The sequence below is a fragment of the Colletotrichum aenigma genome, assembly GCF_013390185.1.
Source record: "Colletotrichum aenigma strain Cg56 chromosome Unknown KSG_Cg56_contig05, whole genome shotgun sequence".
Taxonomy (NCBI): domain Eukaryota; kingdom Fungi; phylum Ascomycota; class Sordariomycetes; order Glomerellales; family Glomerellaceae; genus Colletotrichum; species Colletotrichum aenigma.
The window spans coordinates 4,579,583-4,603,132 of record NW_023500911.1 but is presented as its reverse complement, the minus strand read 5'-3'; the positions used below and the strand labels follow the sequence as shown (position 1 = coordinate 4,603,132).

The 23,550-nt window shown below is 53.3% G+C and overlaps 9 protein-coding genes across 9 annotated transcripts; 5 read left to right on the top strand and 4 right to left on the bottom strand.

Annotated features, from left to right (window-relative positions):
• Positions 1 to 1,126: 1,126 nt before the first annotated feature.
• Positions 1,127 to 3,073, top strand: mtr-13 (N amino acid transport system protein; the record flags this gene model as incomplete). Its single annotated transcript, XM_037324113.1, has 8 exons — positions 1,127 to 1,414; positions 1,460 to 1,495; positions 1,548 to 1,639; positions 1,690 to 1,822; positions 1,873 to 1,881; positions 1,931 to 2,645; positions 2,694 to 2,750; positions 2,799 to 3,073. The coding sequence occupies 8 exons, from the start codon at positions 1,127 to 1,129 to the stop codon at positions 3,071 to 3,073; spliced, it is 1,605 nt and encodes a 534-aa protein (XP_037177821.1).
• A 229-nt stretch (positions 3,074 to 3,302) lies between these two features.
• On the bottom strand, positions 3,303 to 5,165 carry CGCA056_v008865 (uncharacterized protein; the record flags this gene model as incomplete). The annotated part of the gene is made up of 1 exon (XM_037324112.1): positions 3,303 to 5,165. One exon carries the CDS (start codon positions 5,163 to 5,165, stop codon positions 3,303 to 3,305), a length of 1,863 nt encoding a protein of 620 aa, XP_037178231.1.
• A 979-nt stretch (positions 5,166 to 6,144) lies between these two features.
• On the bottom strand, positions 6,145 to 7,146 carry Araf43A-4 (Extracellular exo-alpha-(1->5)-L-arabinofuranosidase; the record flags this gene model as incomplete). The annotated part of the gene is made up of 1 exon (XM_037324111.1): positions 6,145 to 7,146. One exon carries the CDS (start codon positions 7,144 to 7,146, stop codon positions 6,145 to 6,147), a length of 1,002 nt encoding a protein of 333 aa, XP_037178232.1.
• Positions 7,147 to 8,763: 1,617 nt separating this feature from the next.
• Positions 8,764 to 9,875, top strand: CGCA056_v008863 (Reticulon-4-interacting protein 1-like protein; the record flags this gene model as incomplete). Its single annotated transcript, XM_037324110.1, has 3 exons — positions 8,764 to 8,881; positions 8,997 to 9,497; positions 9,604 to 9,875. The coding sequence occupies 3 exons, from the start codon at positions 8,764 to 8,766 to the stop codon at positions 9,873 to 9,875; spliced, it is 891 nt and encodes a 296-aa protein (XP_037178229.1).
• Positions 9,876 to 11,090: 1,215 nt separating this feature from the next.
• VTXB (Verrucotoxin subunit beta) lies at positions 11,091 to 13,022 on the top strand (the record flags this gene model as incomplete). The annotated part of the gene is made up of 1 exon (XM_037324109.1): positions 11,091 to 13,022. The coding sequence occupies one exon, from the start codon at positions 11,091 to 11,093 to the stop codon at positions 13,020 to 13,022; it is 1,932 nt and encodes a 643-aa protein (XP_037178230.1).
• A 125-nt stretch (positions 13,023 to 13,147) lies between these two features.
• On the bottom strand, positions 13,148 to 15,243 carry CGCA056_v008861 (uncharacterized protein; the record flags this gene model as incomplete). Its single annotated transcript, XM_037324108.1, has 4 exons — positions 13,148 to 13,801; positions 13,851 to 14,074; positions 14,125 to 14,819; positions 14,870 to 15,243. 4 exons carry the CDS (start codon positions 15,241 to 15,243, stop codon positions 13,148 to 13,150), a joined length of 1,947 nt encoding a protein of 648 aa, XP_037178228.1.
• Positions 15,244 to 16,307: 1,064 nt separating this feature from the next.
• fmqE-6 (MFS transporter fmqE) lies at positions 16,308 to 18,017 on the top strand (the record flags this gene model as incomplete). The annotated part of the gene is made up of 1 exon (XM_037324107.1): positions 16,308 to 18,017. One exon carries the CDS (start codon positions 16,308 to 16,310, stop codon positions 18,015 to 18,017), a length of 1,710 nt encoding a protein of 569 aa, XP_037177820.1.
• Positions 18,018 to 19,033: 1,016 nt separating this feature from the next.
• Positions 19,034 to 21,107, top strand: CGCA056_v008859 (Lactose permease; the record flags this gene model as incomplete). The annotated part of the gene is made up of 9 exons (XM_037324106.1): positions 19,034 to 19,209; positions 19,262 to 19,387; positions 19,444 to 19,547; positions 19,601 to 19,747; positions 19,809 to 19,888; positions 19,945 to 19,975; positions 20,022 to 20,353; positions 20,417 to 20,821; positions 20,874 to 21,107. 9 exons carry the CDS (start codon positions 19,034 to 19,036, stop codon positions 21,105 to 21,107), a joined length of 1,635 nt encoding a protein of 544 aa, XP_037177526.1.
• A 436-nt stretch (positions 21,108 to 21,543) lies between these two features.
• Positions 21,544 to 22,762, bottom strand: CGCA056_v008858 (uncharacterized protein; the record flags this gene model as incomplete). Its single annotated transcript, XM_037324105.1, has 3 exons — positions 21,544 to 22,412; positions 22,478 to 22,689; positions 22,755 to 22,762. 3 exons carry the CDS (start codon positions 22,760 to 22,762, stop codon positions 21,544 to 21,546), a joined length of 1,089 nt encoding a protein of 362 aa, XP_037177525.1.
• Positions 22,763 to 23,550: the final 788 nt, after the last annotated feature.

The following is a 23,550-nucleotide window of genomic DNA, read 5'->3' as shown; positions in this document are numbered from 1 at the left end:
CGTTCGCCTGGCCCGCCGCTAAGGGCAGTCCGGGCTGGCTCTTACGTCTGGTTATTGCCGACGGCAGTAGGGGAGAGATGCGTGGTTCGACGCCGTCGCCGCATCCCGCGATGACGTGCCCTGGAAAAAGCGCATTCTTTACTAAGAAGTACTGAGAGAAAGTCGGTCGTAGGCCGGCGTGGTGAAATCTCTGCCCGGGGCGGACTCCGTTTCCACTCCCCCCCCCCCTCCCCTCCCCTCCCTCCAGGCCACATCGTTACCTCCCGCGTTGGCGAGTTGGTCTTTGCTAGCTTCCTACTGGGTGGCTGGCGTCCGCTGCGGTTATCGTAATCTCTGTGGAGGAAGAAGAAGAGAGGCTAGCGGGAGCTGTGTGTTTCTCGTTTGCCCATGGAGGATGTACATGGGATTTCGCCTGGCGGGATGTGTGTCTGGCATGTACTTTCTCCCTGTTCGTGCTGCACATGTTCGTTCCGCGGGAAAGGCGAATTCCCTTTTTCTTCCCATTTGATTTGCTCTAGTGTCAATACGCAGTAGCTTGACATGTGTGCAGCATGTAGCTTCATGCCCAGTTTGCATGCAAAGAGTACCTCACCTACGTCTTCATGGCAAGGAACCCGCGTCCAAGACCCCATGTCCCATGTTCCATGCTTCCGTCCCCGTATCTGAAGGAATCGAACTGCGACTGCGACTGCGACTGCAACTCGATGGGGGAGCTGATCATTCCTCTTCCCGTCGTTCCCTCTTCTCTGCCTTACCTGACTTCATATACCTGCACGTCCCACGTGTTGTTCGACCTGTTCTCCTCGTCATCATCCTCCCCTCCCTCCGTGCGCCGCTCGCAGTCTGTTCTCAACTTCTGACATTACTTCATCTCTTCCCCTCCATCCGTTCCCTCTCTCGCACTCCCACACACATGCCACGTCCCTAACCGTGCAGCGCCCTCCGTCGCATACCCCCATCGTCGTCGCATAGCATCGTTATTCCTCACGGTTCACTCGTTCGGCGCGGCATCATTAGACGACAGTCGCCTTTGAGCGATTCATCGCATCACCCGTTTTCCTCAATCGGGCTACACCACGAAATCCACCGGGACGTCTTCAATTGCACAATCGAGAGGTCTTCCGCCATGGACAAGGAACTCCGCCAGCCCGAGAGCGACAAGGTCGCCTCCGAGCTCAACTTCGCGCGCGCCGACCCCGAGTCCGGCGGCGGCTCGACGGGATGGAGCGCCTGGTTCGGCGGGCGGAACACCAAGGTCGGGCCGAGGATAGCACCCGTGCAGGAGGGCCTTGCGGACGGCTCTGACAGCGACGTCAGCGCCGATGCGATCCTGGGCAAGCAGCTCGCCGAGGAGGATGGCCACGCGATCAAGTATAGGACGTGTAGCTGGCAAAAGGTGCGGCATGATGCGACGGTGAGCTTGGGTTGGGAGGAGAGGTGTGCTAATCATGTGGGATAGACTGCCGGGTTGCTGTTTTCCGAGTACATTTGCTTGGTGAGTTTAGGATTGTGGTGATGGAGGAAACGCGATTGACTGACTTTGGCAGGCTATCATGAGTTTTCCGTGGTCGTATAGCATTCTGGGTCTCGTCCCAGGACTGATTCTCACGGCTGTCATTGCGTTGATCGTCCTCTACACGTCAGTAGCCTCTTGCCTGCAACTTCAGACTTTCCCGCTCACAATCGCAGATCTTTGGTTCTCTGGCAGTTCTGCTTGAGGCATCCTGAGGTGCGCGACGTTTGTGACATTGGCCAGATGCTCTTCTGGGGCAAGAAATGGGCCTGGTACGCCACCGCCGTCATGTTCATCCTGAACAACACAGTACGTCTGCAGCGCCCACCAATATCTCACGCCATGCTAACAATCGATAGTTCATTCAAGTCAGTGACACAGTGGACGCTCCGAGAACAGCAACTGACAAACTTCGAGGGCCTCCACGTCCTCGTCGGCGCAAAGTACCTCAACACCATGACCGAGACGGACCCCGTCGTCTGCCGCACCGTCGTCTTCTCCATCGTTGTCACCATCATCTGCTGGATCTCGTCCCTGCCGCGGACATTTGACGCGCTCTCCAAGGCCGGAACTGCCTCGGCCGCCTTCACCTTCATCTCGGTGCTGCTGGCGACCATCTTTGCTGGTATCCAGGCGCACCCCGCCGGCTACGATCCCCGCACTTCCTACGTCAACGCGAATGGCGTAACCCAGACGGGCGGAAACCCCATCGTCACCGCCATTCCCGTCGCCGGCACCACCTTTGTGTCCGGCATGAACGCCTTCTTGAACATCAGCTACACCTTCATCGGCCAGATCACCCTGCCCAGCTTCATCGCCGAGATGAAGGACCCGCGTGACTTCCCTAAAGCTCTGTGGGCCGTCACCATCGGCGAGATCATCGTGTTCAGTATCGTGGGAGCTGTCATCTACGCCTACACCGGAAACCAGTACATGACCGCGCCGGCCTTTGGGTCTCTCGAGGACGTGTACAAGAAGGTGTCATTCTCCTTCATGATTCCGACGCTCATTTTCCTCGGTGTTTTGTACGCCAGTGTGTCGGCCCGCTTCCTCTTCTTCCGCTTGTTCAAGGGCACCAAGCACTTGCACGAGCACACCGTGATCGGCTGGGGTTCATGGGCCACCATTCTGCGTGAGTGATGACTGTATCAATCCGGAAGCTCTCAGCTAACAAGCGCAGTCGCCCTGTGGCTCTTGGCGTTCTTGATTGCCGAGGTCATTCCATTCTTCTCCTCCCGTAAGTATTACTGGTCTTTAACCTAGATTTTCTTCTAATATTTGACAGTCCTGTCCCTCATGTCCTCGCTTTTCGACTCATTCTTCGGATTCGTCTTCTGGGGAGTCGCCTACTTCCGCATGCGAGGCGCCGACAACCGCGCCGGCGTCCCCAAGCCGAACAAGCTCGTCGACCTCTTCTCCATGGCGCTCAACATCATCATCATCCTGACTGGCCTCCTGTTTTTGACCGCCGGAACCTACGCGAGTGTCGAGGGCATTATCCAAGAATTCGAGGCCGGTACCGTCGGCAAAGTGTTCGGCTGTGCTAGTAACGGCATCTGATCCCGACGGAGCGAGAAGCGCATTTGACTATTAGTGCGATGAAAGTAACGACATGATCGAGCGTGGAAACCTGCATAATCATAATGATGGGCGTATACACTGCCATGATACCATAGACACGACTGCCTCAATTGAGAGATTGAATATATTTGCCCATATTGGTCTATCGCCGGTGCCCTTCTCGCTTGCTGTCCCGTGAAACCTGAACGCCAAATATACCAAGCTACGTCTAACAAATGCGAATGTCTCGCTTTAGGAATGAAGTACCCCGTCCAAATGCCTCACCCTTCATGATCCCGTGCACAAAGCACTCACCGACTAACTCCACCTCGGCCGACGCTGAATCGTACCGGTGACGGAAGCTGTACGGCAGCCGTGCGCCAGGCAGCACAGCAACGAAGTCCCTCTCCTGGCTCTCACTCGCTACCAAACCCATCCCGCCGTTCGAAGCGATGAAGAACCTTCGCCCGTGGCAGCTAATGCGCAACTTCGTCACGGCCTCCTCGTCTACCCCCTCGAAAGGGTGCTTGCTCTCCACCTTGCGTCTCTCCTCCGGAACCAACAGTCGTCGACAGATTACCCTTCGGGCATCGACGTATTCATCGTCGGAGTCGGTCATGATCGTCTGGATGAAGCGCTCCATTATTTTGGCAGGACACTCTTTTGTGTTTGTCTTTGCCTGAAGAATGCCCCTCCACTGACGGAAGACGATATCTTCCCACCCAGGGGAGGATACATCGCACGCCTCCCCGAGGGTCTTCACGTCCCCCACGCAGATGGCCGGAACCTCCAACTTCGCACCGGTTTCCCCTGTGAGGATGCGGAAAGCCTGCTCCCGCCCGCCGCCGGCATTGAACTCCGTCAGCGGCAGATGCGCCAATATCGTCCGCGTATTGGGGGTGCGCCAGTCGGAAACCCAGCTCGGCACACCGCTCCCCTTCCCCTGGACCGCGGAGAGGAAGTCCAGCCCTGTGGTCTCGAGGAGGAGCGTCGCGAAGTTGGTGTACACCGTCTCCACGGGGGCCGTGTAATTCACCATCCGCCGCCGTGTTTTTTCATCCTCGATAGCTTCGACTGCACTAGCCACCCTCTCGAGAGCCTCCCCCTTGCCGCGGGTTGAAGCGTTGCTGGCGTCGCCTGAGAAGAACCCCGAGCGGCGGTACGAGTCGATCTGCGGTCGTGTCATGGGGAAGGGGTACAGCGCCAGAAACGCAAATACGCGGTCGCGCGGGTCCGGGGTGGAGCAGGGCGATGCCTCGCAGAGGGCTTTTACGAATTGGGAGGTTGTGAGGGTGGAGATGTAGCCGCGCTGTTTGAGCCTTCGGACGGGCTGGAGGATGGGGGCGTGGAGGGGGAGGAGGCGGGCTGCGAGGGAGAAGTTGGAGAGCGGGACTTCCAGGGCGTGGTGGATGATGACGGCGTTTCGGGCGCGGGAGAGGTGGAGGATGGAGAGCGTGGAGGAGAAGTATGGGTGGGCGAAGAGGGAGTGGAGGAGGGTGAGGGTCGAGGGGGAGGGGTTGCGGAAGCGGGATGTTGAGATGTAGGTTATTGCTTCGGTGTGGTTTGCGGACGAGAGGAGGGGGATTGTGACGCGGGTTGCGGCGTGGAAGATTGAGGGCATGAGGAGGAGTTGGGAGCTTCGTTCCGAGGGGGAGGAGGCGTTGATGCTGAGCTCCGGGAGGTAGAGGGTGCGCGGGCCGGTGGGAAGGCGGAGGGTTGTGAGGGCCTCGGCGGTTGAGGAGGGGATTTGGAGAGGGGTTGGCGATGTCGGGGCGAGGATGGGCGGGAGGACGGTGATTGTTGTCGTGGTTTTGTCGTCGGAGGGTGGTGTGAAGGAGATGGCTTCGTATGGAGGCGCGTCGTTGCGGTGGCATGTCAAGATGCGACAGACGAGGGGGTCTGATGGGGTGGTTGCGGGTTCGAGGACCACGAGGCGGATTTGGTCTCTTTCGAGGTGTGTGTAGTGGTAGAATGAGCTACTCGCCGTCGCTGCTGGGCTGGACGGGGTGGTGGTGGGAGTTGGCGATGCCATTCTTGGTGTTGAGGGCGTTTCGGCGGCCACGTGGTTATGCGTACACTCGTTGGACCTCATTTTGCGCAGATGCTTGATGAAGGAACAGAAAGACAAGAAGGAATAGCAACAACGGAAAGCCACCTCGTGGAAGGAATACGGGACCTAGAAGAATGGAAACGCGCGAAGAAGACGCCCTCCAAGTTTTGTTTTGGCAGATTCGAGGAGCTCACTACAGGACCTGACTAGAACAACAACAATGATAGACACTAGGCTGCCACGTTTCGCGGAGATGCTGTTGCAAAACGCGGCGCACCGGCCTTGGAGATGGGGATTCACCGAACACTGCCACTGCAATGTTTTCCCACGGGCGCGGCGCGCGCGAGCGACCCAACGCTTACCCGCAGGATGCGCCATGCACGAGGGTCCGTACGACGGATTGCCGTCTTATTTGCTGACAACCAGTAGCCTTGGGGGGTGCTAGGCCCAGCGAACGCCGAGCGGGCGAAATCTTGTAACCTTCTAGCGTGGTTTTGGTCAAAGGGTCTGAGGTTTCGAAGGTGTACCTACGCCTAAGTGCCGGTTGTGGCTACAGACGGTGGGTGATGAAGAAACAAGAGAAGAGACAAAAGAAAAAAGTGGTGATCGGACCCCTTTTCTTGGGGGATGTACATGTGGTGGCTCTCGGGCCGGGAGCCGGAGCCGTCTGGTGGCACTTAACTGTTGTTGGAGAGGTTCAAAACAACGTTTTGGAGAGTAGGGCTGTGCTAGAGGAAGGGCCGGGAGTTCATCCGGGAGTTCATGCGATGGGAGATTTGATGGGATGGGTTTTCCTGTCTTCCCTTCTTTGGACCGTGTGTTTTGGGTTCCATGGCAGACTGAGTTTGGTGAGAAATCAAGCCACTTACGGTGTGGCGGATATGAAGGACTCAAGACAGAAGGCCTCAGGTGCAGAAACAAGCTTTTTCACTATTCATCGTCTCATTTCGTTATATCTACCTGACGAAAGACAAAGTATCTTACATGAATTATTGGTGAGCATCGGTCTCAGACACGAATGTCATGACATGACACAGGAGCCGCTCTTATCTCTCTTGTGGTGCTTCGGAATGTGGTTCTCCAGCGCGCAACACAACGGATGCGCGTTCGGCGCGAAGCACTCCGGCCCCATGTCGATCACCCGCGCCTTCCGGTTCGCCCAGCCCTCGCCGTAGCCCGCCGTCGCGTGGTACACGCAGTACACGCGGCTGCGGTCTCGCGGGTTAGGTAGAAAACTCGCGTGCCCCGGTCCGTACGGCCCCCCGCAGCGCTTATGACTCTTGAGCAGCGGCGTCGATCGTTTTGCCCACGACGCCGGGTTGAGCGGGTCCTGGCCGACGAGCGGGAGCAGGCCGAGCTTGTAGTGGCTCGTCCAGCTGCCGTCGGCGGAGTAGACGATGCCGCGGAAGACGCCGGGGATGTCGACCCACGACGGGCCCTCGTTGACGCCGCGGCGGCCGTCGTCGGGGCGCTCCCACTCGAGCTCCGCGCGCGAGATACACACCAGCGTGTCGCGGATGGCGTGCTCCGGGTCGGCCATCTTGATGAGGAAGAGGTCCTGCTCGGTGTCGGAGTGGTCGCCGACGGGCCAGCCGCTCCAGCAGCAGTAGAGGTCGCGGGTGTTGGGGGAGAAGACGGTGGCGTCGATGGACCAGTGGTCGGGCATGCCCTTGAGGGGCCCGAGGAACTCCCAGGCGGAGGCGTCCATGGGGTCCTGGGAGGAGCAGCGGAGGAGGGTGGTGCGGTGGCCCGGGTTGCCGACGCCCCGGGGCGCGCCGCAGGTGTAGATGTACCAGCGGCCGTTGAGGTAGTGCAGCTCGGGGGCCCAGATGTTGACGGACCAGGGCGTGCCCGGGGCGGGGTGCCAGACGGTGGACTTTTGCGGGTTGTGGAAGTGTTCGACCGTGGGCGAGGACCAGATCTCGATGCGGTTGTCGAGGGTGAAGGTGAAGTAGAAGCGGCCGTTGCCGGCGATGATCCAGGGGTCGGGGGTGTCGATGTTGGCGATGATTTTGTTGGACATGGTTGTGATGCCTTTCTGTCAATTGACTATGCCAAGCTTGGCTTTGGGTGCTGAGGTTGCTGTAGTTGTCGCAAGTGGTAATGACCGTCAGGGGCTTCGTCGTGTTTGTCTTTGAGATTGCAGCTTGAGAAGCACGTGGTTGAGAAGTCGGAGTGAGAGTGAGAGTGAGGCTTGAGAGGAGGCTTGTGAAAGAGAAAGAGAAAACGCCGTTTGGGCCGCTGGGCGGGAACGTCACTGGCGTTTCAGCCATAGTCATCTGATGTTTCGGCCCTGCGGTGAGGGGATCTACAGGGACCGGGGCTGGGGTTTGGAGGGGCCTGGACAGGCGTTTGCGTCATTTCTCCGCATGCTCGGCCCCGGGTTTGTGAACTTTAAATAGCACACGCCGTCTCTGGTGGGTTTAGTCGGTTTTGTTAGTTCGTCTTGGAAGTTGGATTGACTTTGGGGCAGACATTGCAGGACAATTGGTGATGACAAAGGGAGGTACATATTTCGTTGAAGCTGGAAACATTGAACTCAAATTCAGCTCTAGCGAATTGAGCGAGAATATAAGCAGGCTTCTTAGCTTTGCACAGCGAAGCCTCCTGCAACTATTGAGCTAGCATCTTCTCTAGAAGGCATGGTTTAAATCTTCACAGCAGTAGTTTCACAGTAAAGGCGTACGGTGACTACATCGCGTCGTTCATCGCGCAGTGTCGAGTAGTAATGCTTTTTCGAGGACTTCCATTAGTCTCTTGCCCCAAAGATAGGCGATTCATCATTCGCGGTTCAATGAGCTACTACTGGCATGAAATCTACTTTTACTAGGTATCAAAACGTTCACGTCTCCCCTGAAGTCAGACAACCGGTGATCCCAGGAACTTGGGACGGAGAAAATGTGGTATATTTCATCGAGTCTTCTGCAAAAAAGGGATAATTCTGGGGGTAATCCAGGAAATGCAGAGACTATGAGGCTTCATGCCGGTAAAGAAACCAATGATCAAGCAGCGGAGCACATCTTAAGTAATCCTGCTAGTCACTCAGCAAGACTAACCCCTTTTAGCTCATACTATACAACCTAGCTATTCTTATTATGGAAGACGAGGAACTCTCCCGATAATCCAAGAAGCTTTTGCATATGTCAACCCAGATCGTCATCTCAATAACATCCACACGTCTAGTTCAAGCTGCTTAATATCAGAAGTATTACGCATTGTTAAACAACATCGACTCGAATGTATCAATAATCAGACTGATTTCTTGAGCCCAACTGCGGGTTTCGGCCATCAGTAGCGGGCGTGAATCAGCCACAAGACGTGAAATCAACTCTCCATCTTGCTGATGAGCCGATGATGTTAGTATCCTGCACATTGCCGTTCTTACGCTAAGAAGAATATTTGTCACGAAATTGGATTTTGCGACAATTGTAAGTCCGTGGAGATAAGTAGAAACTTACCAATTTCTAGAGCGCCACAAACGATGTTCACTAATCTCGGAACTTCAACTTCATATAAAGTATGCAGCGTCTAGGTATGAAAGTGCAATATTCACCACACGGCATCTCTTGCTATATCAAAAGAAACTTTCGACACGTGAACTCAAATAATACAACAGACACTGCCGGAAAATATTGCCAAGATGTCTACCCACAAAGCCCTTGTCATCCACACCCTGCAGCAGCCTCCATCAATCATTGAACGGCCAACTCCAGTTCCAAAGGAGGACGAAATTCTTTTGAAAGTATCAATTGTTGGATGTAAGTTTTCGTTCTAGTTGTTGCTTCTCCTCTCCTTTGGGTGTCAAGCCACACTAAACATTGGAAGTGAACCCCCATGATGCCTCGGGAAAAAGATAATGATTGTTCATCAAAGACAACTTGCCCTCGCCCCTAGGAGTAGATATCGTTGGTGAAGTCGTTAGCTGCGGCCGCGATGTTACCCAATACCAGGTTGGCGACCGTGTTTTCGCGTTCGGCAGTCCGTTTTCTGCGGACAGTACTGGCACCCAAGAATACTGCGTCGTACCGGCATGGCAGTCAGCCCCGCTGCCGAAGGGCATAAGCGCTGACGAAGCGGCGACTTTCCCGCTGAACGCCATGACCATGGTGTTTGCCTTGCTTCACAAGACTGGCTTGAACTTGCGCAGTCCTTTTGGTGCCGACAAGGATGAATGCAACTACAGCGCGGAATCAATCCTGATCATCGGTGGCGGGACAGCTACCGGCAACTTTGGCGTGCAGCTGGCTCGGTTAGCGAAGTTTGGGAATATCATTGTGGTGGCATCGAAAGCAAGAGAGTCCCAGCTCAAGGTTCTCGGGGCCACGACTGTTATTGACCGCGGACTGGATGAATCTCAGATTGAGAACCAGATTGGTTTTCGCTGTGGACTGCGTCGGGCGCGGCTCAGGCGGGCAGACATTGGGCGTCAAGCTTCTCCCCAGCCACAAGAGAGGGGTTTTGGCCGCGTTGATCAAGCTAGGCGATGTCGACGAGTCTCGAATCGGGTCAAAGTTTGCTGGTTACGTTCGGAACCAAGTGTTGTGTAACACGATGAAATATCCGCATACCACGAAGGAATTTTGGGGTGTGCTGCCAAACTTGATCGAAAATGGTACCCTGCGGCCGACGACTTTTCAGGTCGTGGACGGTCTGGACATTGAGACAGTCGACACTTTCCTCGTCAACTACAGCCGCGGTCTGGGACAAACCAAGCCTCACTTCCATTTGGGGAATACCTTCGCATACTGGTAACAGCTTGATGGAGTCGAGGAGAAGTGCAAAAAGAAGAAATATAAGTTGCTAATTTCGTACATTCAGAGGCCTGGGAGGCTTCACTTCGACAGTGTCTTTGCTGGAGGGCTATAAAGTTGCTACAATACGGCGGGGCACATCAGACGTAAAGAACAATACCCAAGTTAGCCTTTGGGGAATAAGGAATATTCCAAGCTTCATTGTCATTGAATACCGAGCCTTGAAAAGTTTGCATAAATGTCACACGCAATTTGTCCAAGTCATGGACCTCAATTTCGTGGGGTGCTAGTCCGACCCAATTTCTGGTGGCGTCCGACTAACTGAATCAAGGCAGAACGTTTTCAGATGGACTTATTGCCGAGAACACGCTTGCTTCTTCGGTAGTTGGGGCAGTTCGGGTGACGTTAACACGTTTTCCGTATCTCTTCGCGTCGATCTAGTCGGAGCACTAGCCGTCCTCGCGTACATTTTAGATATATTCTTGACGATGGTGTTGCCACCTCTCAAGCTCCAGACACGATTCATAATTGTCATGGGCTGTTATAGTCACCTCGTCTAATACATAATTAGTACAACCAAGTCTCGTCGACGTGTAGACACAATTTGATTAGTCGACTTAAATCGAGACTGATTGAGAACACAGTCATTCAAGTTCACATTGTCAGTTGCAAATGGGATTGTCAATTAGCGGTGTCCCCCGTCTAATCAGCTTTCTAGATCTGCATGGCCACCGGTGAGACATTAGCAGCCATGGCTTGTCTGTTTTATCCCAGCCAGCCATATGGTTCAGCTTATCCCATTTTGCGAAATCTTGGCGTGACCTGGGCCACATCCTTTTCATACATCACAAAGTATCACATTTCATGTCTCAAGTCTTTATCCGCTTGCGAAATTTCTCACGGCCTGCACACAGTCACATGTGAAGCATCAAGTCAGAATTTTCAAGCATCTCGTACGCAACCGATACCATTATGCTAGATTAGCAGCATTAAGCTTTTGGATTTGTATTCTCATGTTTCATTCTATAGTCGGCCAGCTAGCCGGTGCTTGCAGATTGCCTCACGGATACATGTAATCACCCTTACCATCGGAGTGCCATGATTTTAAGCACGTTGTCGTCCAACCCGTCAACAATCGTTTTCTTCAAATCTTTGAACTCACAACTCCTGCAGTTTCTATCCAGTTGTCGTCGACTTTCACCACCATCGCGATACAATGGGCCTACCGAACGATACTTCTCTTTCCCATCCCGCCCTTGGGCAGGATATCCAGCTCGGCATGCTCTACGACGCGCGCACCTCACAGTTTTTCGGCGGCGTTTCCCTTTGGGATCATTCAGTGGTCAACGCGAAGCAGGAACTCAATGAAGCGCAGGTACAGAACGCGGACTTTGTCCTCTCGCATTCGCTCGAGGAAGCCCGAACCAACTGTTCCCTCGACGCTGAGGGCTCATTGAGCCTGGACCTCAAGCTGTTCAGCGCCACGGGGTCAGCCAAGTTCCTCAACGACAGGAAGGCTACTGCCCACGAGGCTCGCCTCGACGCTTCATGCACCGTTGTGCGTCGCACCCGCCGGATTCCTCAAGAGGTGCTCGCGTCGACGAAGTACGGAAAATATCTCGACGACGCTCAGTACACGCACTTCGTCGCTGAAGTCGTTGAGGGGGGAAGCGCTACACTTAGCTTGATCCGGGCCTGTTCCTCGGCGGAAGAAGCTAGAAAGATTACAGGGGAGCTCAAAGTGAGCGTTGTCAATGTTCCTGTCAGCGGTAGCGACAAGGTCGAGTTCTCTGTCAAGAACGAGTCGCTTTTCGAAAATGCCAAGATCTCATACAGCGGCGCCATAGCCGAGAATGTTTCCAGCATCGAGGATGCTAGAAGGGTTGCTGGGGAAATGCCCAAGACGCTGGCTAAGCAGATGAACACGCTATACTACAAGCTTCTTCCGCTCTCGGTTCTCGACAGGAAAGCCAGCCGGACCATACGCAGCTTGGATACTGGCCTCGTCAACAAGACGGCTGCGGTTCTCAAAGCCGGCTCCACCGCGGGTCTCATGTTGCAGGATCTTCTCGGTCAAGATTTGTCCCAGAAAGAATTCCCAGCAATCGGACGGCAGATTTCAGATTTCCGGGCTGCCTTTGCTGGCGCCCAAAACGACTTTGAGCAGGAGGCGTGTCGCCTACTTCCTCAACTTCGAGACGGTAACACGGACGAAAACGAAAAGATTGCAGATCTCCGAAGAGCGGCCAGCTTATTCCAGCACCAGACTGAGCTTGCCATGCGGTTCATCGATAAGAAGACAAGAGAGGTTAGTGTGCTTCAAAAGACGCTTGATTCTCTGTTTGAAGAAGAATTTGAGAACCATCTGGGAGTGATGAAGCTTCAATCTCTCACGGGCGACACGTCTCCGAGGCTTTTCCTATCATTAGGAGGTCCCTCTATCGGTATTCACAAGCACCCACTCCAAGCACGAATCGAGTCTGGCCGCAAGAACTCTGACACAGGAAAGCCCGAAGAGGGTTTGGACGAAGAGTGGTTCGAGAACGATGACATCATTGCCTTCGTGAGGCAGTCTTGCTGTGCTCTGCGAAAGCTGCGCTTACTGCCACCTGCAACCGCTCCAATCTGTTTTGGGGTTGCAAGTATAGATACCGCATACCGCCCTGGCGGCCCAAAGAAGGTCAAGACCAGTGTTGGCGACATCATCCTCGACAACCAGGGAAGGTTTACCATCGTTACTGGAATGCTCCCCAGAGCTCCTACAGCGCCATGTCTAGCCATCGATGGTAAGACAATTGCAGTAGCTCTGGTCCGGGCACGAGAGAACCTTGAAAATGAAACCATACCGACCACGGGCTTTCTGATCAGATATCGACGGCGTCAAAGTCCTCTTCGAGGCGCCGCCTTCCCTAAGGCAATCGAGAATGATTCGCCCACAGAGGTTTGCTGCGCCGCTTCAGAGTCGCATTTAGTCCTCGGGTCGCTGTCAGACAACTCCGACTATGAAGTTGAAGTCAGCGTTCAGACTATGATCGGAGCGTCTGCTTGGAGTCCAGTGACTGTTGTTCACACGCCCAAGCCATCGACTATAGCTAGCCAGATGATGGAGTTCTTTGAGAAGACTAGGCGGCTGCGACTGCAAGGTTAAGATGGTATCGAAGGAATACCTTAGATTAGTGTTCGATTATGACTCAGTAATACGAGTGTCAAAACAGGAAAATACAGTCATATGTGGAAATAGGTTACAATTTCACACTAACAACAGTGAAAAGCCTAAAGATCTCTCAGTGCGGAGATGAGTCTGAGAGTTGACAAACCAAGATGCTGCTGCGACCCGTGAATATCATTTTCCATAAAGCTTCCCGCAGGGGCTTTCTTCCCAGAGCGGAAGCGAGGGATCGTTACTTTAAACGCCAATGCCGGATCAAAGAACCCCATCCATACTATGTCGTCCGGGGAAATATTCAGAGCGTTTGCAACGGTCTCTGCAGACAACAAGCCAGAATACTTGACAGCGTCATACGTCGACGTAGACTCGAAAATTGCATCTATAGTAATCTCGTAGGGGCCTGCGTTCTTAGAACGCAGAACCCGTGAGATGTCAGATAGTGTCTGCGGTGTGCATTTTGCTCCCTCATGGCCGTTCATAGTGGGGTTAAGAGACTGTTTATGTTGCTTCGGTGCCGCCAGCTGCCCTTGAGAAAGGGTTTGGCGACTGGTTTGTCTGGTATTTGGTTGGTTCGGATTGCCGATGGTGGCCACAGTGGCGCGGGTCAACCGGGACCCAAGTCGCTCCTCGCCGGGCTCAAGGTCCATAAGGTGATAGACGGAGAACTGGCAGCAAGGACCAGTCTCGATCTCAAGTTTGCCCGCGATGCCGAAAGCAAAGTTGCCAGACGTCGCCTTTTGACCCGGGTACGGACCGTGCTGTGGATCTCGTCAATTGAGAATGAACAAACTCCAAATGAAAACTCACAATCATGCCGATTCTTGCCGTAGAGACAAGACCGGTTGCCAGCTCCTGGGTGGATGCGACGGCCTCTGCAATGATAAAAACTTCTCCTGGACCCAGTGGGGTTCTCTGGCCCTGGCCGTAAGTGTGGAAATCTAGGTCCCAATTTCCGGGCATATTCGGATGCTGCTGCTTTACATATGCCTTGACGAGGGAAAGGAGGTCGTCTAGCTGGTTGATAAGTATGTCTGCAGATAATCAGTCATATGACACCCAGGTTTGCACCATGTTGACCTACGATCCCTGACACTTCCCAGAACTATCGATCGATATCCCAATATCTTCGCACCTTCCAATTTAAGTTGATACGGCTGGCCACTCGCTACCGAGGACTTGAACTCAGCTCCGCGGACGCGGACCGTCCTATTATCTTCAAGTTGCTCGTACTTGGCAGCGTCGAGGTGAAGCGCACCACCAGGACCTCTCAGGATGTCCGGCCTAGTGTTCTCATACAAAGAATGAGCTGCCACTGAAAGGGGCGTACACCTCGACTCGGCTGCAATGGGTCTGACATCAAATACACCGTCTTGGTAGACGGTTGCGACTGCACCATGCGATTTTGGCGTGGAGCATTGCCCTCCGCACTCCATGATTTTGCCCATGTGCAGGAACCCGCCGTGTCTCTCTTCGAGTTGCTGTTCGCTAAGATTTGGATATCGCCGCTTGAGCTGGAACATGGAGTATGCAACATAGGGAGCCGGGTCGTATGCGCGACCTCCAATGATGACATCAAAATCCGGATCAGCTTCCATCGCATCGATGAAAGGCTCCGGGCCGACTTGAGCAACGACTCGCGGGGTAGCTTCAATATCGCCTTCTGTCAGAGCTGGAACACAGGTTCCACAGCCAGTTATGCGGCTAGCTTTGAGTCGGTCAAAGATGATGGTTTTGTCGATACCGGAGAAAATGGAGATTGTCTTGAAAGAATAGTCTCTGGTTGTGTCAGTTAGTTCGAGTTCATGAACTAGAGAATATTTACTCACTCATTTCCCTTCTCAGCCGATATTTCAGCGATGATCTCTTGCATCAAAACGACATGTTCGTCCGCACCATCGCCGCCGGCAGAGCCGAAGATCAACTGGACACCAAAGGTATTTACAAGCCTCAACAACTTCGTCAGATCTTTGACATATGCCGATCGAGGACAAGTCATTGTTCCTAGAGCCAGTTTCTCCGGCCCGCTGTCTGTTGAGCCTGCGTCAAGGATGATGGCGGTCGGAATGCCGGTATGGACTAGTTGAGCAAGCTCATTTGCGGTGAGATCTTCGTCGAAGCCGTATCCCATACAGCCCACAGGGGCGACGATATGGCAGATAGGCTTGAGGTCCATGTCTTGATTAATGGTAGAAATTGACATGGTAGGCGATTAAGGTGATCTTAGTTGGGAGATAATATTCCGGCAGGGCGAGACCGAGTGAGCAAATGCTTTCGTAGGGAGTATTCTCGAATGTTTGATGGTAGCAGTTCCCTGGGTCGTGGAAGCAGGCTGACAGGTTTTAACCTCCAAGCTGGAGATCATAGTCCGGCGTCAGCTTGAGTGCGACTTGACCAACCATCCGGACTTGATGTCTCAAAGATCAATCCAGGCAACAACATAGCAGACATTCTTGCCCAGGACTCCGTGTTTCCACCGTGAAAGTCGTCGGGGTCGGAGTTCACAAGGCACAGCCTTACGGCCTTGACAGGAAAAGACCGTTGGAGAATAAGACCTTGGACTTGCCGGCATATTACGGCTCTTCAGCGGTCGGAATGAAGGTCGGGGGACATGGTGAAATAAGTACGTGGCTTAGACCTGTCCTCCGTATCCGTGTCCGTAGGCTCCTTCTTCCAATCAGAGCAACGCCGCGACGCCGGCCGGATGGGTCTCAGCCCCGAATCCGCTCCCGTGTCCGTAGGTCATCTTTTTCATCGGTGCTTGGCTCGGACTCATGCTGCGCCATCCTGCCACCCTGCATCCTTCCCATTTGCTTATTTCTGATACAGTAGAAATCATTAGCTGGACTGGCCTAGCGCAACGCGCTAGCGTAGTCTGACGCGACGTATGGGCAGTGCTCGTGGGAATTAGCATTGTAAGATATCTTGGCATTTATGGTCCCCGTTGGAGTTCTGTGATTCTGGTTACTGTGCTGCGCCTTTGCTGTGATCCTCCTGCCGCACAGGGTCAAACATCTCGGCAATAGTAGGAGATATTCTGCTGATTGTAGGCAGAATGGTAAATTGTCAATGGAGGGGATTTCGGGACATAAAGCACCATCCCGATCCCTTCATGTCGGCAGAAAAGGACATTAGATCTCAACAACCCAACATCATTGACTATTACATTGCCACAACTACCGACGTTTCCGAATTACCATTACCTCTTTTGAGTCAAGTCCCATTATTTCCAACCACATAACCTACTTGGTGTCAACTCCATCGGCAATGGACACTTCATATGACCACCGCGGCAAATATAGCCCAGCAAACGTGGGCGCGACCAACACCGAAATCATCGAAATGGCCGAACCGAGTCCATCATACACTACAGACTCTAGGACAGGCCGGGAAAGCAGCCTGTACCCTGACGGCCAACCTCATAAGCGTGATCACTCGACAAACCCGCTGATGAAAACAGCAAGCGAGACTTCGAGCACAGTCAATGAAGAAGAGCCCGACTTACCACTCGGCAAAGCCATCCGCCAGTACCCCAAGGTGGTTGCATACGCTTTGTCACTGACAATCATTGTCATCGGATGGGGTTACGCTCTGGTAATCGTGGGCACCATCGTTGCTGTCGAGTCTTTCCAGCATGACTACGGCGAGATCTTCGAGGACGAGTGGATTATTCCATCTCTTTGGATCTCTTTATGGTCTGCAGCTATTCCACTAGGCATGGCGTTTGGTTCCGTTTTCGCTGGTTGGTTCCAGGACAGAGTCGGTCGTCGAGTCAGTTTACGGACGGGCAGCATCATCTGCGCTGTAGGTGTTGCCGGCATCTTCTTCTCCTATCTACCCGCCAACATCAACACCATGCGATCCATGTTCTTCGTCGGCAAGCTCGTCCAAGGCCTGGCGATCGGTATCCTGAAAGTCACGGCAATGACTTACATTTCCGAGACGGCGCCGACCGCGCTGCGTGCATCTGCTATGGGGCTCGTACCCACCGGCAACCTCGTCGGTCAACTGCTGGGGTCTATCGTCCTCTTTGTCTTGAATAAGTACCCTGGGCGCTCCGGCTACCTCGCCTCCTTTGGATCACAGTGGACTTTGGCTCTTGTTCCATTCATCCTCTCTATCATTCTCCCTGAGAGCCCAGCGTTCCTGGAAGAGAAAGGGCTCTCAGACCAAGCAATGGAGTCTGCGCGAAAGCTCTACGCCCCTCGAGCCGACGCTTTGAAAGCCTTGCAGAAGATCAGAGCCAGCATCGAGGAGGAGAAGGAAGTGTCTGTAGGCGCTACATACCTTACGTGCTTCCAAGGAACCCATCTTCGCCGCACCATGATCGTCTTTATGGCCAATCTGTTCCCCGCGATGTTTGGTCTCGACCTTATCGCCAAGTCAAGCTATTTCCTCCAAACCATCGGCATGGCGTCTGGTACCAGTTTGATGATTCTCATCGGTGGCATCGTCGCTGGCACTTTTGCTAATCTCGCGGGCATGTGGGTTCTCTCCCGCGTGGGCCGGAGGAAGATCACCCTCGTTTCACTGATCGTGGCCAACATCCTCTGGGTTGGCGTCAGTATCTCGGGGTTCTGGAGGGGGCCAGTCGTCGCTTACTTTACTGCTGGTGGATGTATTGCCATCATCGTGGTATGCGGCATGGGCGTGTGGCCTGCGGGCTACGCCATCATGGGTGAGACTAGCTCCTTGAGACTTCGCGCCAAGACACAGGGTCTTGGTGGAGTAGTCCAACAAGCTTCCTCAGCTGTCATGAGTATCATCCTGCCATATCTGTTCAACAAAGACGCTGGCAACTTGGGCGCCAAGACTGGCTTCTTGTACGTTGGGCTGTGTGCTATCGCGGTCGTGCTCTGCTTCTTCTTTCTTCCGGAGATGAAAGGGCGAAGTGTGATCGAGATTGATCGCATGTTCGACTTGAAGCTGCCGGCTCGTGATTTCAAGAACTGGAGAGCTGACGAGGAGTCTAGATAGGAGATGGACGTGCCAATCTTATTTTCTGACGGTTATACGCTTGATATTGGATAGCAGCATTGCTTGGAGTTCGTGTTGAAGATTACAGCTTGGGATGATGGTTACGTGAATATTATGAATGTGAAGCTCATTTTCAAACTGAAATCGACTCAAATGTGCCCGACTTTCCGATGTGTTTGTGAGAATCGGCAGCATGACCAGAGCGAATAGGGGCACAGGCAGGCAATACCATGGAATAGCGTCACTAACTCGCTCGTTCCGAGCCAGTTAGAGCGCAAAACATCCTCAGAACAGCTTGCCCATTGGACGATCATGGTGGAAGTAAGGGCCGAATCCCGATGGTCTTATGTCTATGTTCGTGCTCAAAACGAAATTGTCATGGAATTGAGGATCCAAGGTTATTCACCGATATAGAGACACGCCACGCATTTTCGCTCACATGACAATGCAGCAGATGTTAGAAGAAAGGTCCGTATGTAGCGGTTCATTCGGGTCGGCAGCCGAATCCATACAAAGCCCACCAAGACCCTTGGCGAACTGGGCAGAGTCTCGGTGTTCCAACGAGAGTCTTAGAACGTCAGCCTTGGCCTCGTAGCACTCCACTGGCCAAGAGCATGCCGGCTAAATTAGACGACTGTTCTCATTGGACGATACGCAGCCTTGTTACATGATAGACGTCTTTGTATGGTAGGTTCGCCGCCCAGAACATAACTGTCGTCCGGGATGTAAGCTTGGAATGCGAATTTGCCGCCCTCCCAAGGATCTGAGCACATCTTGGGCAATCCTGCTGGTCACTCGGCACGACTGGCCAATTTCGGCTCATGTGAGACAACCTGACTATCCCAAGACCTGAAGACGGGGAGGTCTCCCGACAACCCGAAGCGCGTCTTGGATACTTTCCCCCGGATATTTAGACCTTAGGCTCCCCACTTTGAGGTAGGTATGTGGAGAGTCAGCCCAAGCGGTCTCTCGCGTCTGATATTCATCAACACGATTTTTCGGGAAAGCCGCACAACATGGGACCGTTTTCCAAGATCAAGGCTACCAAGCCCAATCAAGAAGCCACAGTTCATGCCCAAGACGAGGCCCCTCAGTTCGAACATGTCACATGGTATCGCGATCCTGGATTGAGGGCTCTGTATTGGCATGCCTTCATCCTTTGCATTGCGTCCGCTAGTACTGGATACGATGGGTGAGTTTGCGACACCCTATCACGACAATTTGAAGCTATTCACACCAGGCAGAATGTTCTTTAACTCCGTGCAGAATTTCGAGTCATGGAAGGAGTACTTTGACAGCCCCAGCGATCATCTTCTGGGGCTTCTAGCTGCTCTGTACCAAATTGGCAGTCTTGCCTCCATTCCTATCGTGTGCGACCCCCGGGTTCTGACTTCATGGAAAGAGAATTTACTGACAATAACGGAAGCCCCTATTTCACCGACCACTGGGGCCGGCGACTGCCCATTGTCATCGGTGGTGTTATCACGATTGCAGGTGCTGCACTTCAGGCCTTCTGCCAGAACATGGGAGGTCCGTTCAGAATTCTTTGACAGAAAGCCTACCCTGTGACTAATGAAGTGCAGGCTTTATGGGTGGGCGCGTGCTTCTGGGTTTCGGAAACTCGTTCTCTCAGATGGCGTCACCCATGCTTCTCACCGAGATCGCCCACCCTCAGCATCGAGCAAGGCTAACGACCGTTTACAACTGTCTCTGGAATGTTGGAGCTTTGCGTAAGTGACCCTTAACGTAGTCATTTCAGACCGAATGCTGACGCACTACTCGGGCTTGAAGTCGTCGCCTGGACATCGTTCGGCACCAACTTCTTGAACAACCAGTGGTCATGGAGAATCCCGGCATTGTTGCAAGCTCTGGTAAGCGTCACATCAACTGAAAATAACTGTGATTGAATTGCTGAATATGAGTCCAGCCATCTGTAGTGCAAGTTGTCGGCATTTGGTGTGAGTCAAATCTTGAGCCTCTGTGGCACGGTACTTACGTTCTTAGGGGTTCCAGAGTCACCTCGATACCTTATCGCCAACGACAAGCTAGACGATGCGATGGCAATTTTGGCCAAATACCACGCGAATGGCAACGTTGACCATCCGACGGTAAAGTTCGAGTACCGCGAAATCACAGAGACTATCAAGATGGAGCAGGCCGCCAAGAATCACAGTAGCTACCTCGACTTCTTCCGCACCCCGGGCAACAGATACCGATTCATGATTCTCATCTCTCTTGGCATATTTTCTCAGTGGTCAGGAAACGCGATCATCAGTAATTACACCAACATATTGTATGACAACGCCGGAATTACTGGCTCAACCGAAAAGCTCGGTGTAAGTTTCACTTGGTAATTCTTGATTCTACATGAGCTGATTTGACATCCATAACCTACCTAGCTGTCGGGTGGATCATCTATGGTATCGCTGATTGTATCCATTTCTTTCGCCCTCTTGGTTGACAAGTTCGGCCGTCGCCCAATTTTCTTGCTCTCCACCGGCGGCATGTTTGGCACCTTCATCTTCTGGACCTTGACCTGTGCGCTATACGAAGAATACAGCTCACCGGGAGCCAACCACGCCATGATATTCTTCATCTGGGTGTTCAACGTCGCATACGCCATCGCATGGTCCGGCCTGTTGATCAGCTATGCCGTCGAGATCCTCCCCTACACTCTACGAGCGAAGGGGCTGATGATCTTGAACATCGCAATCCAGTCGGCTTTGACTCTCAACAACTATGCCAACCCAGTAGCACTCGACTATTTCGCAGGAGAGACTTGGAAGCTTTATCTCATTTATACTGTCAGTCAAAAGTATAAGGTCCTCAGACATGGTCCGCTAACCAAGCTGATAGTGCTGGATCTTCCTCGAACTGTGCTTCGTCTTCTTCAAGTATGTGGAGACAAAGGGGCCGACTCTGGAAGAGCTCGCGAAGGTCATCGACGGAGAAAATGCACAGGTTGCTCAGCTTGACATCCAGCAGATCGAGAAGGAAGCTCGTATCCACAATGGCCGCGACAGCGATCATGCGGATGGCGCGCCTCAGTTGGCAGAATCATTGGATGATAAAGGAGTCCAGCGAAACTAATGTTCTTGGGCACTGCCCGAGATGTGAGCTATGAATGGCTTGGGCCGATGCTTTTCGAGACCGGCAATCACCTTCCGAAGAACAGAGTAGTGGGAAGTTGAACGTCATTGAATTTGAAGATGCATAGCGAGTCAGAATTCATGACCCGACGCTGATGCTTGTCTAAAAATGATTTAGTCTCCAGATAAACTTCGATCGGAACCTGAACTTAGGTTGCCGTTCAACCGAGACAGGCCTGTACCCGGATTAAAAATGCAACCTCCTGCAGGTTGAAGCTTGAACCTTAATCGTGCACGCCCATGTTCCCACGCAAGACGAAGACAACAAGTCTTGTCCGACAAAAGTCCGATAAAACTAGCGACACGTTGCGAATGACGCAGCATCTACGACGAGAGATATCGCGTTCGTGTAAATAGGTCATCGCTGCCACGGCGATTTACTTTGTGCCCCATGCAGTTCTCAACGCATCGACTACCGAACTGGTAGGCCATGCGTGTAAACTCTCCAGGTTCGCCATGAACTCTACAATGGCCTGCTGCTCGCCCTCATCGTGAAAGTACTCCCCGCACAGAGAGATGCCCACGCCAGCAGTGACCATCGCAGGTTGGTCCCTGTGATTCGACAGCGCGAGGCCACATATTTTGCGTGTCGCATCTCGCAGCAACTCCTCGAAAGCCTGGTTCGCCGCCTGTGCACCGATGCCCAGTCTCTGGTTCTTCACGCTATGCACCGCCAGCATGATCCTCGTCAACTCGATGTGTTGCAACGCCAGCACCTGGCAGTCGTTCGCGTGCCAGATGATGGGGAAGTAATCGCCCTTTTCAGGGTTGCGTTCTTGGTACGCCAAGGGTTTATAGTGGGGAGGCAGATGTTCGTCCCAGTTGTGCTCGAAGGCTTTGAGGGCGTTCCACTGCTCCACTCGGGACTTGGGGTCTTCGGAATCGATGGTGTTATCGGACGACGTGCCGAAGCAGAATTTGAGGACGTAGGCGCACCATACGAGGATTCGGTTGGCCCAGTCGAAGTCGTCGGCGACCATGTCAGGTTCAAACTGGGAGCAGTCTTCGGCGCCATAGAGGGGAAGTCGGAAGGGGCGTCGGTAGAGCAGGACGGACCATATCTCTTGACGAAGGGCAATGAGGGTAGCGGAGTGCCGTAATGACGGCATGCTTGGGGCATAGATATCGGCGCCTCGTGGGGGATGATAGATGATGCTGAAGAGACCAATGGTGTCTTCTTGCTGGGCATGGAACACAGCTTGAACCGCGCTGACGTATGTCTCGGAGTCGGAACCGGTGAGATGAGCTGCAAGAAAAGAGTCGTTAGCAAGGGCATCGAATCGTGTCGAAACTGATATTGAAACGCCCTACAGTCGACCTGTTCATGGTAACGAAGGATTGTGATAGCAGTGAGGGCATCGTCATTGCATGGATGTGCCGGATCCGTTGATGTGTCCATCAGATAGGATATGCACTTGTTATGGTAGTGAATGGCAGACTCTTTGTTAAGATTCGGGAGAGGTATGCCGTGGTATTCGATTACTTGGTTGGGGCCCTTGTTTGACCATAACTGAGTCAAGTATCTGGCTGCCGCTGTACATATCGCGTACATCAACAGGGGATTGTAGACTGCGCGCTGGGGCACCACGAGGACATAATGACGATCTCGGTCAGTGGTATCGAACTGGATGTGACCAAATTGAGTGAGCACTTGGAACGGATTGGAAGTAAGGGAATACTTCAAGATTTGCTTGGGATCATGGCGAGACAAACATACAGCTGCAGCAAGATTCTCAATAAAGCATCGGATGAGGCATCCTTCCTGCAAACCTAATTGCGGAGTCTCGCTGATGCTGCCTGCAACTGACGAAACTTCGACGTTTGGATACTCAAAGACGGGTGACTGGTATTGCGACAGCAAACTTGGCCGTCTCGGTCGGCCGTTGATCATAGCTCTACTCCATCCTTCAGGTATCGAGCGAGGAACTGACGGGCTCGGTGCAGATATGCTGGTGTATGGCGTGCTTATGCTCGAAGAAGGTGTCGCGACCGGTTGAAAATTGAAGAATGACGCGTGTCCATGGCTTGAGCCCGCTGTCCCATTTGCTTTTTGGGTTCCACCCCCTAATCCGATGTCGAAAGTTTCAGCATCAGCTGGTGAGGATTGTTGCGATCGTGCCTGGGCAATAGGTGATAGTCTCGTGACGAGATCACTAGCTGACCCTGACTGACTACTTGGCCCGCCTTGCGAAAATGATTGCAGGGCCTCGGCTGCTGCGGTGAGTTGGTCAGCTGCCTTGGGCTGTGCCACTGTGATCGAGGCTTCGAATGTCGGTTGGTTGGGATTCGGGGGAGGAGGTATTGATTTGCTTTTGGGGGCGTTGCTGGACTCGTCGACGATAGCGAGAGGCTTTTGTGTATCTGCATGTTGCAATGCTGATGTC